Here is a 16,505-nt window from a genome sequence, read left to right as displayed (position 1 = left end):
TTAATATTATTTTTGGTTTGCTTTTTTTGTATTTGTATATAATTAAAGTCATGTTTGGTTGTTACTATTGCAGCTTAGTGTAATTATGTTTTGTCGTATATAACCTCCAAAGTCGGATCAGAGAAATTGGTAGAAGGAATTTATTTTAAATCTTGGTGTGTCATTCATTGCTTACAATTTCTTTCGATTTTTGGAGAAAAGAATATATTTTAGTATTTATTTTTGTCTTAGTTTAAAAATTTATATAACATCTTACTGCCTTATTTCTAGATATTCGTCTACTTATAAAATACTTATTAATACTTAAAACACACAAACTCTAAGAAAGTATAGGAAAACGTTACGGTTTGCATAATTGAGTTTTGAAAACACAAAGGAACTCAACAGTCAAGTAGCAAATTCCAGTTATGGCATGCATAACTTAGCAATACGTAGTGCAGTACGAGCAAGTATATAGGCTGCTAGACTATGCTAAATAATCTGACAATTTTAGTGCAATTTTGTGTGAAGTCATACTATTAGCGATGCCCTCAAAGTGAGCGAGACATACTCGTACGCTAGGGAGATGTCAAGAATATGACAAAGCTGCCAAGTTCAGCGCTAGATGAAAGCTTTGAAGTAATGTAGGAAAAAATACAATATTTTAAAATTTTCCAATTTCAAAACAATTTTTAAAAATGACTGATTTGTTTATTTTACAATACTTAGCAACCAAAATTACTTTATCTTTACCACTGAAACCAATAGTTTTGTCAACAAGTTTTTACTCTTCGAACTCCTGCTGACTTCAATACAGCGATTTTTTTCTTTACAAGTCATTTAAATTGCCTCAAAACTTTTTATTAATTATTATCAATGTTATCAAACTTAATTTTTCTTTCCTAAAATTTCATAAATCTTCCGAATCTATATTTTTTAGCCCTGACTTCTATTTTTATAGAGGAAAAAATATATTAGTAATTTGGGCTACTTTGCCCAACTTACTACAAACTTGACACCGAATTTTGCCTCGAAAAATAGCTTAGAAAGAGAATTCAATTCGGAAATTTTGGTAGTTTACAGACAGTAAAAGTGTCTAGAATCGTAGTAAAAATCAAAAAACGAAAATTAGGTTAAGTCGACTGGATTTGCCAGCATATTTAGCATATTTGCACAAAAACCTGATTTAAGCCAAAAAAAAAATTCACAAAAACATATGCAAACAACAACAATAATAATAAATTTTGTATTAAATATACAATAATAATATTTATTAAATACAACAAAAACAACAATTCTAACATTTAATACAAAAATAATATACATTAATATACGAAAATATATAAATTTTCTACTAACAGCGCAGTATTTAGTAACTTAAGCTCTCAGAAAATGTAATTTCCCCGCCAAACAATAAATGTTGCCTTCCACTAACTTTGAGCTGCTCGACGGTTATACAAAAACAAATATATACAATAAAAAAAAGTAATTTTTAATGAATGAACAGCTCCGCTTCGCGCCATTTTGATCAATTTTCGTACGAAAATGCTCTCTTACCGCGCTTTCTCTAACAAAGCCAAGCCAAGCTGCTTACCTTAAGCTTAAACATATTTATTTTCATGCGAAAATATCCGTCACACAATCACTTTTTCAAAAGCACATAACAGTAATTATTCATCGCTTCATATTACCACCCACACCCAAACGCACACATACATAAACACGCTTTAATAAGGAAATTGAATTTATTATGCAAATCCTCGGTGTGCAAAGTAAATTACACAATTACAATCTATAAAAGGCAATTTCGCTTATAAAAACATTTTCTTATTAAATTGCGTTTGTATGTGTGTGTATTTTAGTTATAAAAGTACAATTTATTTAAGTGATTTTACAATAATAATAATTTTTTATGAATTTGATTTTATTTATGTAGTTAATTTTGTGATTTCGTTGCAATATCTCTATATGTACTTTTGTATTTGATTAAGTACGTGTGTATGAAACAGATTTCATTTGTAGCGCCAATTTGTATTAACAAAAGTAAATAATAAATTTTAAGTTTTTATAAAATGAATTTTGTAGTTTGTTGTTTTATTTTTCACATTGATATTGAGCACTTAGCACAAACGTTGCAAGGTAAATTGTGTAGTGTGTAGTTAGCCTTAGTAAATTTGGTAATATTGGAAATTTGATATTACGGATTTGTTATTTCCGAAAACTTGGAAAATTATTCTGTTTTTAACTGAATTTTTTATTATTATTGAGTATTTAAGGCAGCTATAAAATTATCTTTTTTATTAAGATTGAAGTTAGAGCCATCCAGAAGTATGAAAACACAAACCATCTCGTTCTTACACCAGAAATCATACAATTTATCGTGAATTTTCTTTGTGACAGTCAATTAATGAACATTTTTGACTGATTACCGCAGGCTCCAATAGATTTTGCTCTTTTAGCTGGGCTATTGATTTGCATAATTCATATTAAACTTCTTATGGAAGCCTTGCATTTCAACGGACAACACACCGGAGCGTCTGGTGGCTGATAACAGTTTATTTCTCAAATTCCAGGAACCCAGAGCCTGGGATCAACCAGAAACAGAAAACGTACTTCCAAAAATTGTTTCAATGTTCTAACAAATCAATTTTAAGGTGTTTTTAAACTTATTATTATTTTCAAAATGAGATCTTCTGCTTGTGGGGTTTCCAAGAAATAATAATGACATGTGATCCATTTCGAGGTTCCCTACTTTTTTAAAGAAAAACACATAAACTTCAAATCTGATGGGGAATGTTCATTATCATTCGAAAGAACATCTTTTGGGATTTATTTTTTTGCAGATTATCTCTTTCAAGTGCTGAATCTTAGATGATCCATCAGTTGAGACCAACTTTCGATGACTTGTTTGAGCATTTCAACTAGTTACTGGCGAATCACACGAGTGATGTTCTACTCCAAGGCCTGAATCGAAGCGGGACTGTCCGCATATACTTTAGACTTTACGTATTCCCACAGGAAAGAGTCTAACGATGAGACATCATATGATCTTGGTAGCCAATCGAACGGCTCAAAAAGTGAAATTATTTGCTCATAGAAACCAAATATCGCCGAGATCACGAGCTTCAATTTCAGGCATCAAATAGACGGTCATCACGGCGCGATAACGGTCGCCATTGACGGTTACATTCTAAACATCAGCATCATTTTTGGTATATGGTCCGATGAGTCCACTGACCCACAAACGACTCTAAACCGTTATTTTTTCTCTGGATCTTGCTTTGTGCAGCTCTTGAATCTCTTCAGGTTGGTCATCATCTCAAATGCGACAATTTCGCTGGTACGTACCCATTGAGACAGAAATGGGTCTTATCGCTGAACGAAATTTGGTTCAGTAACGTCGGCTCTTCTTGGAACTATTCAAGAGCCCATAAGCGAAACGTTGCCGCTTGGGAAGGTCGAGCGGCTTCAGTTCTTGCAAAAGCTGTATTTTGCACGTTTTCAATTTAAGATCTCGCCGTAAAATGCTTCTGTTCGGTCGAATATTATCAAATAATTAATGTGGGTACACGCAAGGGAGGGTGGACTCATGTGTAAAAGTTCACTCAAGTGAGGAAAGTAAAAAAAAAACGGTTGGAAGCGAAGCTCCCCTTTTGATGACGACCATGGCAAACGAATTAAGGATTACGATTTGAGGAAATGCCTCTTAATTGGGAAGGTGCCGCTGCTCAGCTGGTTGTTGTCCACGTTAGAGTAAATGCTGACATCACCGTCAAATGCAATGGACAGGACAAGGACTGATGGGAGTAGGATTCCTTCTATGAGCGCTTGGAGCGCTCCTATGAGAACTACTTTCACCAAGATGTCAAAATCATGCTTGGCGACTTTACGGCAGGGTGGGCAAAGAAGGTATCTTTGCCACAACAGTCGGTAAATTCAGCCTCCACGAGGAAACATCCCCGAATGGGTTGAAGCTGATCGACTTCACCGTGGCCCGAAATATGGTTCTTTGTAGTACTAGTAAACAATTCGTCTTAAAGACGGCATCAATCATAGATGTACCTTTTCCGATGTACAAATAATTTAGATCAACATTAGACCAAGTTTGGAAAACATTTTTGAGATCAAATAACGGAAGGTCAGAGTCTCGGCAGAATCTTGACAGTGTTTCCAGCTATGATTATTACTAAAGCAATAGAAGAACTTCAAAGGTTAACATGTTGAAGAAACATGAAGCAACAAAATATGAGTAATAATCATCGGAAATACTGCTGCTTACCACATAAACTCAGTGCGAAGTAATAATCGACGGGTTTGCTTCTTACACCAAGAAAAATATTAATAAGGAAAACTTTTTGATTTTTCCCTTGAAGAATACAGCTTTTATTACATCTGTTTTATCGGAAAATAAAGATATAAGTTCTTATGTTCGGCTTTCTTTTATTTGTTGATAACATTAAGGTTTGTTTTGCACTTAGTTTGCACTCTTGAACATCTCTACGCTTACTTACAACAGTTACTTACACTTTCCAAGGATATCCTAGGTTCTTCTACGATTGCACCAAACAAAAAAAAAAAAAAAAATACAAAACACTGTATCTCAAAACACATCTTTGAAACTGAGAGACCCAAGTCGAACTTTTAATATCAACTTTTTATTTTATTTGCCCAACAATAGGAGCGTTTACGTCTCAAGATCATCGAGCGGCTCTTGAAAGAAGGTTCGAATGCTGATGAACCACTAAACATACCGTTATCGGATTATTCGAGGTAATCACTCCAATAAAAAGAAGAGATAGAAAGTATATAAAGTGATATAAAACTTTTCAATCGATTTAGCGACGAAGGTGGCATCTCCAGTTCAGAGAATGAATGTCGCGGTTCGAGTTTTTCCGATTTGGAGGGACCTTGCTGCGCACTCAGCCGAGCACCGCCATCTACACCCGAGGCAGAGGCACAACATCGCCGGGTATGTACTCACAACATTTTCACTTGTAAAAGCAGTTATTCGTAGTCAATATCTCCCACCTACCACCCGCTCCTTCTATCCCTCTCCACCTCATGCACAGCACAAATTGACACGCATGCGTCGCGTAATGCGTGAGCTCGATCGCATTTACTTCCAACCATTATTCCAAAGGAAATTCCGTTGTTTCATCAAAGTTAAACGCGGCAAATCGAAACGCTCCGATAAGAAGAACTCGAAGCGGAAGAGCACGAATAGTTTCGACATTGCTACAAATTCGCAAATACGTCGGCTGCAGGGTGGCGCTGAGACTGCCGATGGCGTGAATAGGAAATCGTGTATTTATGAGGAGATTTTCCAAGATGCCCACGATGGCGCTTCCAATGAAAATGTTTCGATAACATCACCGGGTTGCGACTCCGTTACTAATGAATCCGATGAGCGCTCATTTCTGTCCGCTGAAGGTGAGGATTCCAAACAAGATTGTAGAAAAGTGGCGCAGAAGCCGCAAACTTCCAAGAAAAAGATAAAGGAAACTCAGTTGGTGCAGCGGCCGACAGTCTCAAGAAAGCTACGCACGTGGCTGGCGGAAAGAAAAATATTCATCCTCCGTAGAAAGCAAAAGGTAAAAAGCGTTTACAGTTATTATTTCTTGTCCGTTCAAGGAGTTAGAGAAACTAAAGTCGAAAGCGCTTGACTTGAATCTATTTTTTCGGGTACTGATCTGAATTCCGAGAATAGTTGGTTTATAGCTGGAGTTTGCCGAACACAGCCTGTTTCACAGTAAAGCATCTATTATTGTATTTTAGTCCAATTTTCGAATAAAACGATGTAAAATCAATAATGTCTCAATAATCGGAACCGACCCGGATTTTCATCCGACTAAGGACTGACAACGCGGCACTATTCCTCGAAATTGCGACACGAATCCCGACGGTCGAGTCTAGTAATAAGAACGGATTCGAATTTTTATCCGACCAATGACTGCACCATTCCTCGGAATTACACCACGAACTACGACAGTCGGGTCTAAGTAATCGGAACGGACTCGGATTTTTATCCGACCACGAACTATGAACTCGGCACCATTCCTCGAAATTGCGACACCAACTACGACGACCGGGTCTAAAATAAAGGTCTTTCTATACCCCTTTATGCTATACAAAATTTATCTTTGTAATTTGTTTCAAGTCTGAAACCAAAAAATTTAAGCATTTTTCAAACAAACTTATTGAGGTTATTCCATATAAAATCTCTTCCGGTGATTCTTTTTATTGCCACATAGCTTTTTATGAACAAATCTTCAAGAAAACGTGGGGAACCCTACAACTTTGTGTGAATTTATAATATGCGAATATCAATGACCTTTCAATCCACCTAAAAGTTATCCTCCACAAGTTTTGAGTATCTTTAGCTCGTCAAATTATATTTCGGAGTAGTTTCCACAGCTGTTCGAACTACCTTGGCACCATTCGGAAGTCTGCTTATAAATTGAAAATCTACTGTTATTGTTCATTTAAATACTCTATTCTCGGGTCTACTACTTCTTTCTGTCTTTATTATAAAAGCTTTCTAAAATATTTCTTTCGCATAATATTTGCATATAACTTCAAAAAAAAAAAGTAAATAAATACGAATAAAATGTGAGTAAAAAACGGGTGGCATGTGAACGCTTTCTCACACTTGTATACCCATCGTATCCACAAATTGCGGCAGCTCTAATTTCGTACCGCTTTTCAACGGAGTTCTATTTAATGCCACGAGATTTAAAAACTGTGACATTCCGCCTCCACAATGTCAGTGCGTTAAGTTGTCACGTCTCGCACCATATCCATATCCTTTTTGCAGTACTCCAGCACAAAGACAAAAAGAGACGCTTCGCACTATACGCAGAAGGCTCAAGCTTCTACCCATGCCTCACTGCAGCGCATTCTCGGCATACTTGCAATGCCACCTGCATTTTTCCAACGCGGAATTTTCACTTTTTTCACCCAACAAAAAACATTGCAGCTTTATTGTAATGGCGAAAACTGAAAACCGTGCATTTTTCAGACATTTTCACTTTTTTTCCGATTGCCAGCCGCCAGCCGAGTGCATATTTTCCCTTCCACTGCCAACAATTCAGTTGAGCATTGTTTTGCCACGAGCAAAAATGCATGCAAAATTCCTTTATTTGCTTTTCACTTTGCATTTTACTTTCGCTCTAACTTTTTTGTTTGTCTTTTTTTTATTTTTCACTTCCGCTTTGCATTGAGTATTTCATTTGCTTTGTATTTGCTTGCACCTTTTGCCATTGTGCGCTGTTTGGCAGGCGGCTTTACATGCCCATCAGCGATAATTGTTATTTGCCGCCCCCATATAATACTAGGGTACCCTCTCATACATATACATATATTATAACCCGTCATTTTTGTCGTCGAAGAATTTTTTTTTCAATTCTTGTGTTGCAACACACGCGATTTGCGCTGTTGAAAAGGTCAAGTCCACCAGAGGCCTTTCAGCGACGGCACAACTTGGGTTCAACTGGGGAGCACCTTAGGCTTTTTGAATATTTCATAACTTGCTCTATGTTTTACACGAGTTTCTTGTGTGTGTCAGTGAATTTCATTAAATGGGCGTTGCATTCAGCAAGAAAAATGTGCTGCCACACCTACAATTCCGCGCTCAGAGTGAGTGTAAGCAAGCAATTCGGGAGTGACACCCCAGTGCCCCTGATGGGTATATTTCAGTGACATTGTCATCGGTGCAACCCTCCTACTTTTGAGTTGCAAATTACACGCCACAACGGAACCCCGCTTAAGCCTCCTTGAGGTAATGAACTTGCTCACAAAGTTATGGCCACAACAAAAGCAGAAAGTATAAATCAATAAGTTGACAACAAGTCAGTCCACATTTACAATATTTCTCGTAGTAATCGTCGCTCGGGCTGTGTTGAGACGCTTCACAGTGTTCTGTTGTCACACAATTTTGACAGAGAAGCTACATTCATGGTCTCATGTGTCTCTAAAATAATTTTGTTGTTTATTAAATATGTTAATTAAATAAATTAAAACTTAAACGCAATATTGGATAGTCGAAAAAGTCTATATATTTATAATAATATCATAAATAAATAAACAAATATGTACCATTTTGGTCGACCACTTTTTGCCATTTTTCCGCTAGATACATTATTTCATCAGCGTAAAACCTTTCTGGTTTCTCGGCGACAAACCTGCGATAAGTATTTTCACAGCCTTCTCTTGAAGCCAATTTTTCTCCATTTAGGGAGTTCTGCATTGACCTAAGCAACTGGTTTAACCGATGGTTAAAGGTCACGGCCTATATGGTGGTTGCATCAAAACTTCCCAGCCAAGCTCTCCCAGTTTTTGCCGAGTCATCAAAAATGTGTGTGGTCTAGCGTTGTCCTGATGGAAGACGAAACTTTTTCTGTTGATGAGTTCTGGCCGTTTTTTTCGATGGCTTGCTTGAATCTCATCAGTTATGGATAGTAAGATTTCATAAAATTTGTCAAGAAAATTGTAAAGAAATTAAAATTACCGATTTTAAAAATTATTTTTGCTGTTTTGAGACAGATTTTTTTAAAACGAAAAAAATTATTTGCGCTGGTGCCGTCTGGTTCGCGGTAGCTCCCTACATTGGCTGACATTTATTAGTTCAATAGAAATATAGTTCTGGGTTGCAGTATACGTTTTAAGTAATCGTGTCTAAATATGATGAGGTTCACTGTTTCTACATTCGGTATATATTGATTTTTTTTAAATTATCAAATTATCCATATAAGTTTTTGACGCATGTTCAATGAAAAACATCATCAAAACTTTCAACAATATACCAAATTTCAATTTTTGTTGCTTATATAGAGCGCCTACTGTATCCAAAATACATATACTTAACAAACTCCTCTATAGTCACAATGAGTCCCATTATCTTATGCGATTAATTGTTTAAAAATACAATCAAACGAAGCTTGCTGTTGGACACTAAAAAAGTGAAAGGCAATCAGTTGTTAAGGTCGTGGTTCATTGCATTTTGGAGCGAATAAATTAAATTAATTATAAATTTAATGCTGATTTGGGCAAAACAAGATTTCACTTTTTATTTTGGGCGTGGTTAATATAACACCTTCGATAGCTCAGTTGGTAGAGCGGTGGACTGTAGACGAGTTCTTTGAAATCAAATGTAGATATCCATAGGTCGCTGGTTCAAATCCGGCTCGAAGGATTTGAATTACTCCCTTAGCCATAAGGGAGGATTAAAGTTTTTTCTTATTTCATTTGATAGAGAAAATAACAATATTGCAGAAGTTTTTGATATATGATGTTAACAAAAAAAAATTTTTTATTTTTTTTGAAGACTATGTTAAAAATTTTTAAACTTTGAGATTTTTTTCCTTAGAAAATAATTGTTATATTTTAATTTTTAACTTTCGCTAACAAAATTGGGTTATTTCATAACTTGAATTTTTTTTTTATACAATAAGAGTTGAAGGGAATATTTTGACTAAAGAATTCTTCATTAGCAACACACTTTTGAAACGTTTTGATCATTTTTATTTTTATTGCGATTTACTGAGTTTTTTAGGATTCATTTCAACCGTAGAACTGTGAGAATTGCTCTGCTTGACGAAATCGCAATAAACAACTGAGGGGTTATTCGATTTTTATTTAATTTCATTTTCACACATATTGCGCACTTTATTTCTATCTTTTTCAATTTCTTCGAAAATTAAAGATCAAAATTTGGTCCGCAAAGTTATTAAGCGTTACAGGATAAACTTTGTTTTAATTTCATAAGTCATTTGTATAGAAACAAAAACAAAGTTACAAATGTTTGTTTACCTATCATTCATGGCCAACACGATATAAGAGTTGCCAGAACTTTTGTGGTTGTTTAGTAAATACTTTAATATAAAATACTTAAAAATAAAATAAATTTTAAAAAATGCCATAAATGGTAATAAAAAATAATTGATTAATAAAAAATTAATTGTAAGGAATAACGTAGCAAAAATATACAATAATCAAGTTCCACAAACCCCTAGCGGACAATGTGAGTTGTGAGTTAGCACAGACATTAACCAATTTCTACTGTTTAGCAATGACAAGCATCTGCCTGCAGACAACTCTACATGGAAAAATCTCTAACAAAAGAAAGTTCTAAAAAAAGTCTACACTTGCATCTACGAGAATGATAGTACAATTCCAACAATATCAAAAGTTCGAATTACGATATCTGCTCTCGTGTCGGTGTTTTGACAAATTTCGCATAACACCTTCGATAGCTCAGTTGGTAGAGCGGTGGACTGTAGACGAGTTCTGAAAACAAAATGTAGATATCCATAGGTCGCTGGTTCAAATCCGGCTCGAAGGAATCTAGTAGTAATAACTACACATTTTTTTCCAAAAGAAGGATTGGAAATGACATTAACTTTTAGAAAATTATAATTACATGGCCGACTTTTATCACAGTTATGTTCATACACATACACTTTAATCAATTAACGTATATAATTCTCATTTAACCCTGAAAGTCCTCAGTTCTGCTATTTTCGAATCCTCTGATGCAAAACTCTTTTGAAACGCGCTTATTAATTGTATGTGGTGAAACTCGCTCATCTCGGACGAGTACCTCTACGAAAAGTTACGTTCTCTGGGAGCCTATTCTGTAACTCGATTCGAAACCAAATTTACTCGAATTCGAATTTTTTATATTCCGTAACTCGATTTTTGGATTTTCAAGCCTATTTTCGAATAAAATATTCGTTAGCTTTTGAGTTGTAGAAAGCAAAAACGAAAATTGTACGTATTTATTCTGGCACAGGGTGGTACAACTTTCGAAAAATTATAAAGTAGATCCGATTTTCGATCGAATACATTTACGAATCGCGATACAGAATAGGGCCCATGAATCGTTACATTCAAAAATATACTTCTCTATGATTTACAAAAATCAACACCTTTAAACATATTTTTTTTTTTTTTTTCAAAGTTTGAAACAATTAAATAAAATCGAATGAGTGAAAATAAAAAAGTTTCCAGTTTTCAAATTAGTCTTTTGACAAAATTAGATAACACCTTCGATAGCTCAGTTGGTAGAGCGGTGGACTGTAGAGGAATTTCACATCAAAGCATAGATATCCATAGGTCGCTGGTTCAAATCCGGCTCGAAGGAATCAATAGGAACAATTTTTTTACGAAAGGTGGATGATGAATAATAAAATAAAATGCTTTCAAACACACCAGGTTTATACTATACATAAAACATTAAGATTTTGGTACAGATTCACTTTTTAATAGGTTTTTTGTTTTCTGTCCAACGCTCAAACAAATTTAGAAAACTCTTAGTAATTGCTTTCTTTTAGCTTCCTCAAACATTCCTTTTTTCTCGCTAATTTCATTTGTAGCATTTGACAAAATATGAATAACCCCTTCGATAGCTCAGTTGGTAGAGCGGTGGACTGTAGTGGAATTCGTAAAATAAACATAGCCATCCATAGGTCGCTGGTTCAAATCCGGCTCGAAGGATCGTGTAATAAAACTTTTTGCTATTCCAAATATTATCACAACTTTGCACTAAACAAATAACCTCCGCTAATTGAAAACTGATATGAAATCTAAATATTACTCTAATCTATTCAGTATTATCTCTATTTATTTTCTGCCTTTCTTTCACCTACGGCATAGCAACGCAAAGCGCGCCCGCGTCGTTCGCATAGCAATCGCAAACGCAGCGAAACACGCATAGCGTTGGACCTGCCCACAACCGATCCCAGCGCCGATTTGATATTCTCCACCGACGACGAGACAAATCCACGTGACGAGGATGGTAATTTACCACAATATTGTGTGGCACCAAGAGAGCGCACACGCCGTTTGCTACAAAGTGAATTGCAACGACGCTACATTGAGGAGATCGGCGATAATGGAACAGAGCGAGGTAGAGCCAAAATGCCACCCGAATTGATTATAACATCACCATCGAAAGGTACAAAAATCACTATAAGACCCAGTATGGCGCCTACGCAGAGGCTACCCGATGCGATCGGTACTCTCGAATTTCCGGTGGCATTTAAGCCGGCACGACGCACCAACTCATGGCACAACCTCAATAATGGTGCGCTCAAACCGGTGTGTATGGCCCGACAAAAGTGAGTTCATTAGTGATTTGGATGCCTAGCATGGAAATATATTCGCTAACATAAATGTATAATCACATAAATTAATATTTGGGAGCACATAAGAAACATTTACTTTAAGAAATATTTCAGAAAAGTAAAATAATGAAAAGAATCTATAGAATTTTCCCACTTTTCAGTTCTAGAATAACTAACCCTTACACTGCGAACGAAAGCAACATTGAAGAATTAGATTTGAAACTCTCACTAAAGAAGAAATACTGGACCGGTGTGAAACCTGAAAAAATCAAAGATGTTCCTGAATATCAACGGCCACTTTCATGGAATCAACCCATAATAAGACGTCCACACCAACTGAAGAAACCATCACGCGAAAAATTAGACAATCAATCATTCCAAAAAGCCGACAGTGAGGCCTTTCTCAAGTGAGTGCTGCGAAAAGAAATTAATTAATAATCCTAGCATTATAACTGCGTTATTATTACAGCGCTTGTTCTCAAAAACTGATGCACTGGCAGCAGGAGCTTAACAATGTAGGCAAATCGTGCGGGGAAAATGGTGGAGATGCTTCACCAATGCTAACACGAAAAATTGATATTCGACTGGACGCCATAGCTTTAGGTATGCCAGAGCTTATTGACGACGAACGCACTTTACGTATTTTTAGAAAAGTATCACAGGCGAAAAAGGAACTAAAAGCGCCCACAAAGGAGGAGGTAGCAAATGTGGAGCACAAACAACGACGCCGCAGGTAATTTAAACCGCAAACAGGTTTTGCACTGTCATTCGTTACATTTAACGCTTTAATATCTTTTCCCTACCTTTTCAGCAATGCACTCTCGAAAATAGCCGACACAACACAGCTAATTACCCGCCTAACCAAGAGTAAATCGAAGACACGCAGTAACCATAGCCAATCCACTGCCAATCGCAATAGCAACATCAGCATTCATCAACAAGGCGCAACACTGACGCAAGTGACCAAAGCCGGTGTGCAGGGCATAAATCGTTTTAAAACCGGCGGCATTGTAGTTACAGCGGTGCAACAGTCCTCCACGAAAAAAGCTAAGAAACATCATCGTAGCAATAAATCGCAGCACACCCTGGTAGGTGCTGGCGCTGGTGGCGCGTCCAAAAAGGAACAGAATACTAGCACTAGTGGTTCTTTGCTAAGTAAAACGAATCTGTCAATGAAAGCATCTGTGAGTTCCAGCACGTTTGCCCGGAAAGTTAAGACGAAATTAGCTAAGAAGAAATCACATCACTCACGGGATGAACCGTCCATTATAATACCTAGTAACCGTAATTTAGTTAATACTAATGGTAGCATCGTCGCCAACAATAGTATTTTCAGCATGCCTTTGTCACGAAAGACGTAATAATTGTTTAATATATTGATAACAAATAAAATTATATGATAACAATGTTAAGCGATTTTATATGTCATTACGAATCAACAATAAATATATATGTAATTTATGAAAATGTAACTGCTTGTTTATAATAAAAATTTCACTTGGGGAATGTGTGAAAGTTTATTTCAAAATCACTCGTCACAAGTGGTTGAGTTTTACACTTCGTTAATTAGCAAACTAAATACCTCTTAGCCGCGTTTTCCATTCCCGCGCTTACACAGTTGTACCCGCTTATCAGTAACAAGCATGATATTTCAGAAAAAACATAAACAACACCTTACTAATGCAGTCATGCACAATTTGACCTCTTCTCATCATTGGCCCTTATGGCCCACTTCCCTTTTCTTGTGGTCAACAAAAAGTGTAGCAGCAAACACGGCAAAGGCGAGAAAAATCAATTTCGAACACTTTTATCAAATTTTTTTGCTTCCATTCAAATTCTAATCATTCAATAAGCACTTATGCACTTTAAACACTCACCTTTACACAAATTGCAATTAATCTTTCACTTTCGTTGACCCGCGATTGTTGCAGATTTATGGAAATTCTCGAAATTCTAATTTACTTACACAGTGTAAACAATTGTTTAACTTTTCACCTTGCTCGCGAACTTTAAGTTGTCAAGCTCTGACAGTTCTCACAATGACTACGGTTCCAATTGGATTGGTGGGTGGTAGAAAAGTGCAGCCGTACTGTACAAATATTGCCAAAAAAATATTTTTGTATTTATGTTGGCTTTAATTTATTGAAATATATAGTATTTGTATTAGCTAGTTCTAAGTATTAAAAAGCTTTTATTAAGTAATAGTTTAAGAATGAACTCAAAATCCGTAAACTAAATAAACACCCATTTTTCATACTCAGAAATATCTCCAATAATTTTCTTTATACTTAGTTTATGTGGCAGCACGGTAAAAGTCATTCAATTCGCGCAAATTACCGGTATGAAGCATACCGCTTTTGATATTAGTGAAGCTAATTTTCCAACTATAAAAAAATAATTTTTTTTTCAATAAAATACTCATAAAACTAACCTGAAATGGTGTCCCTACAGGATGTATCCACATTCATTGTGCCGGGACAGCTTTGTGCGCTACCTCAAAATGAAGTGGACAGCTGCTCAGTGGTAAGCAACAAAAGTTTAAAATTTCCGCAGGCCAGCCATAATGACCAAATTTTGAATTTTTAGTCGGAATACTATCCAGAAATAAATTTAAATTGTGAGATGTTTAGCACATCAGTCAGCGGCCATGCAAACGACACCTACCGCAACGTTATGATACCAGTGAATGAAGGTGTCATCAAGCGTATAGTTCGCACATTTTTCGAAAGCGGGTTTATGGAGGCACTTAATGAGGCGCGAGACCAAGAAACAGCCACAGTTAGTCCACTTATATGTGCAACAGCAAAGTATACATGTGAAATGCTGGAGTTTGTAAAACGACTAAAGACCAAAATATTTCCGCATATGCGTGAGGTGAGCGTAAATAATGTGGCTGAATTCTCTGAAACGCGTGACTGGCTGCGTTCATACATACGTTGTATCGTTTGGCATCCGAATTGCTTTAAAATCGCTGTAGCGGGCTCGGATGATATTGTGCGAATATATACAGACGAACCCGCAATGGTGCCAGTGTTAAAGAGCGGCTCACAAAAGTGGATAACTTCAATGGCTTGGCGCCCATTGACCGCTGCTGAATTGGCAGTTGGTTGCCAAAAGGGTGTGTGTCTCTGGACTATGGATACAAACATGCACATAACACGAAGTGCCACACAAGCAGTATTTTTAAAGCAGTAAGTAATATTTATAGCTTTTGAAAATATATATTAATTTATACATAACAACAGTCCCGGTCACTGCCCAATCACTTCCGTACAGTGGAGCCCCAGCGGGACACTACTTGCTACAGCCTCTATCAGTGATACGGATATTCTAATATGGGACGTAGATAAATTACAAAATACGCCTTTAAGGCGTGTAGGCTCACCATGTTCGCTCTTAAAGTGGTCACCCGATGGTGGATACTTATTATCTTCCACAGTTGGTAGTGTGTTTCGCGTTTGGTCGGCAGATAAGAAATGGACACCGGAACGTTGGACTATTAAATGTGGTGTGGTGCAATCGGCATGCTGGTCGCCATGCGGCAACTTCTTGCTCTTTGTGACAACAGGCGACAGCATACTCTATCGCCTACACTTCCAGGACGAAACGGTTTTTACGTGTGAGTAAATTATAGCAAATTTCTGAGAAGTTTAAGGCAATGAACGCTGCAAAGCATTTGTAAAAATCACTCCAATGTTTTGTTTGTTGTTGTCCATGTCAATGTGTGACCGTTGCCAATATTAATACTCCGAAGAAAGGCAAGCTACAGGTGAGTCGCGACACAAGCACAGTCGCGGCTTGTATAATGCTGCCTACATAATTTTGCACATGCTAGTTTTCGTTTTATTTATAATAAATATTTTTTATTCTTTATTTTTCAAAACAGCCGGCACCTCCACTAAAGAAGCTTTAAAAATTGCCGACTTAACGAAATTCAATGCTGGTCGTCGTGAAGTGGGCGGCAAACCGCAAGCGTTAGCCTGGGATGCAGACGGTCGTTACCTGGCGGTGATATTCAAAGATACCCCTTGCATAGCGCTCTTCAACACGTGTCTAAAGAAATTCGACATGACAATCTCACCACTTTGCTTTCTCACTGGCCTCTCCACAGAGTACCCTTCATACATCTGCTTCCAAAGCAAGAATCGGCGTAATAAAGAGACTGTTTTAACCATTGGCTGGTCTAGCGGGCGCATAGAATATTTCCCATTCGGCAATATGTGATAAAAAAAAGTGTTTACTGTTTTGGTACATAAATATTAAAATGGTTTCTGTATTTATTATATGAGGTAAATTACGACATAATTTTTTATAAACAAATAAAGCGCCAATTAAAAATGTAAATTGTTTTTGTTTTTCCTAAACTTAATAAATTTGACTGTCAACAATTTTACGTGGACTTAA

At 36.5% G+C, this 16,505-nt stretch overlaps 2 protein-coding genes and 4 non-coding genes across 9 annotated transcripts in view; all 6 read left to right on the top strand.

Annotated features, from left to right (window-relative positions):
• Positions 1-13,573, top strand: part of LOC108975843 (cytosolic carboxypeptidase NnaD) — a 145,654-nt gene extending 132,081 nt beyond the window's left edge. For 2 of the 4 annotated variants that reach the window (XM_018944595.1, XM_018944594.1), the window contains 7 exons: positions 4,658-4,749; positions 4,819-4,948; positions 5,049-5,570; positions 11,632-12,095; positions 12,263-12,508; positions 12,571-12,834; positions 12,913-13,573. In XM_018944595.1, coding sequence (XP_018800140.1) covers positions 4,658-4,749; positions 4,819-4,948; positions 5,049-5,570; positions 11,632-12,095; positions 12,263-12,508; positions 12,571-12,834; positions 12,913-13,462 — 2,268 coding nt within the window. In that variant the 3' untranslated portion in view covers positions 13,463-13,573. Of the gene's footprint in view, positions 1-4,657; positions 4,750-4,818; positions 4,949-5,048; positions 5,571-11,631; positions 12,096-12,262; positions 12,509-12,570; positions 12,835-12,912 lie in introns of those variants that run through there. The other 2 variants (XM_018944596.1, XM_018944597.1) reach the window with 2 other exon arrangements.
• Positions 9,070-9,169, top strand: Trnay-gua. The gene is made up of 2 exons: positions 9,070-9,106; positions 9,134-9,169. It is a non-coding gene; the product is annotated as a tRNA-Tyr (tRNA).
• On the top strand, positions 10,220-10,318 carry Trnay-gua. Its single transcript has 2 exons — positions 10,220-10,256; positions 10,283-10,318. It is a non-coding gene; the product is annotated as a tRNA-Tyr (tRNA).
• Positions 11,022-11,119, top strand: Trnay-gua. The gene is made up of 2 exons: positions 11,022-11,058; positions 11,084-11,119. It is a non-coding gene; the product is annotated as a tRNA-Tyr (tRNA).
• Positions 11,375-11,472, top strand: Trnay-gua. The gene is made up of 2 exons: positions 11,375-11,411; positions 11,437-11,472. It is a non-coding gene; the product is annotated as a tRNA-Tyr (tRNA).
• An 862-nt stretch (positions 13,574-14,435) lies between the features above and the next one.
• LOC108975882 (aladin) lies at positions 14,436-16,395 on the top strand. Its single transcript, XM_018944685.1, has 4 exons — positions 14,436-14,624; positions 14,688-15,292; positions 15,347-15,720; positions 15,988-16,395. Exons 1-4 carry the CDS (start codon positions 14,538-14,540, stop codon positions 16,323-16,325), a joined length of 1,404 nt encoding a protein of 467 aa, XP_018800230.1. The 5' UTR covers positions 14,436-14,537; the 3' UTR covers positions 16,326-16,395.
• Positions 16,396-16,505: the final 110 nt, after the last annotated feature.

The sequence above is a fragment of the Bactrocera latifrons genome, unplaced genomic scaffold, assembly GCF_001853355.1.
Source record: "Bactrocera latifrons isolate USDA-ARS-PBARC rearing strain unplaced genomic scaffold, ASM185335v1 scaffold_7, whole genome shotgun sequence".
NCBI lineage: Eukaryota > Metazoa > Arthropoda > Insecta > Diptera > Tephritidae > Bactrocera > Bactrocera latifrons.
This window is presented reverse-complemented; position numbering and strand designations above follow the sequence as displayed.

Coding starts and splice junctions, on each gene's coding strand:
- LOC108975882 (XM_018944685.1), top strand. CDS start 14,538: ATGGTGTCCCTACAGGATGTATCCACATTCATTGTGCCGGGACAGCTT. Junction 15,293..15,346: donor CAAGCAGTATTTTTAAAGCA/GTAAGTAATATT, acceptor ACATAACAACAG/TCCCGGTCACTGCCCAATCA. Junction 15,721..15,987: donor GGACGAAACGGTTTTTACGT/GTGAGTAAATTA, acceptor TTTTCAAAACAG/CCGGCACCTCCACTAAAGAA.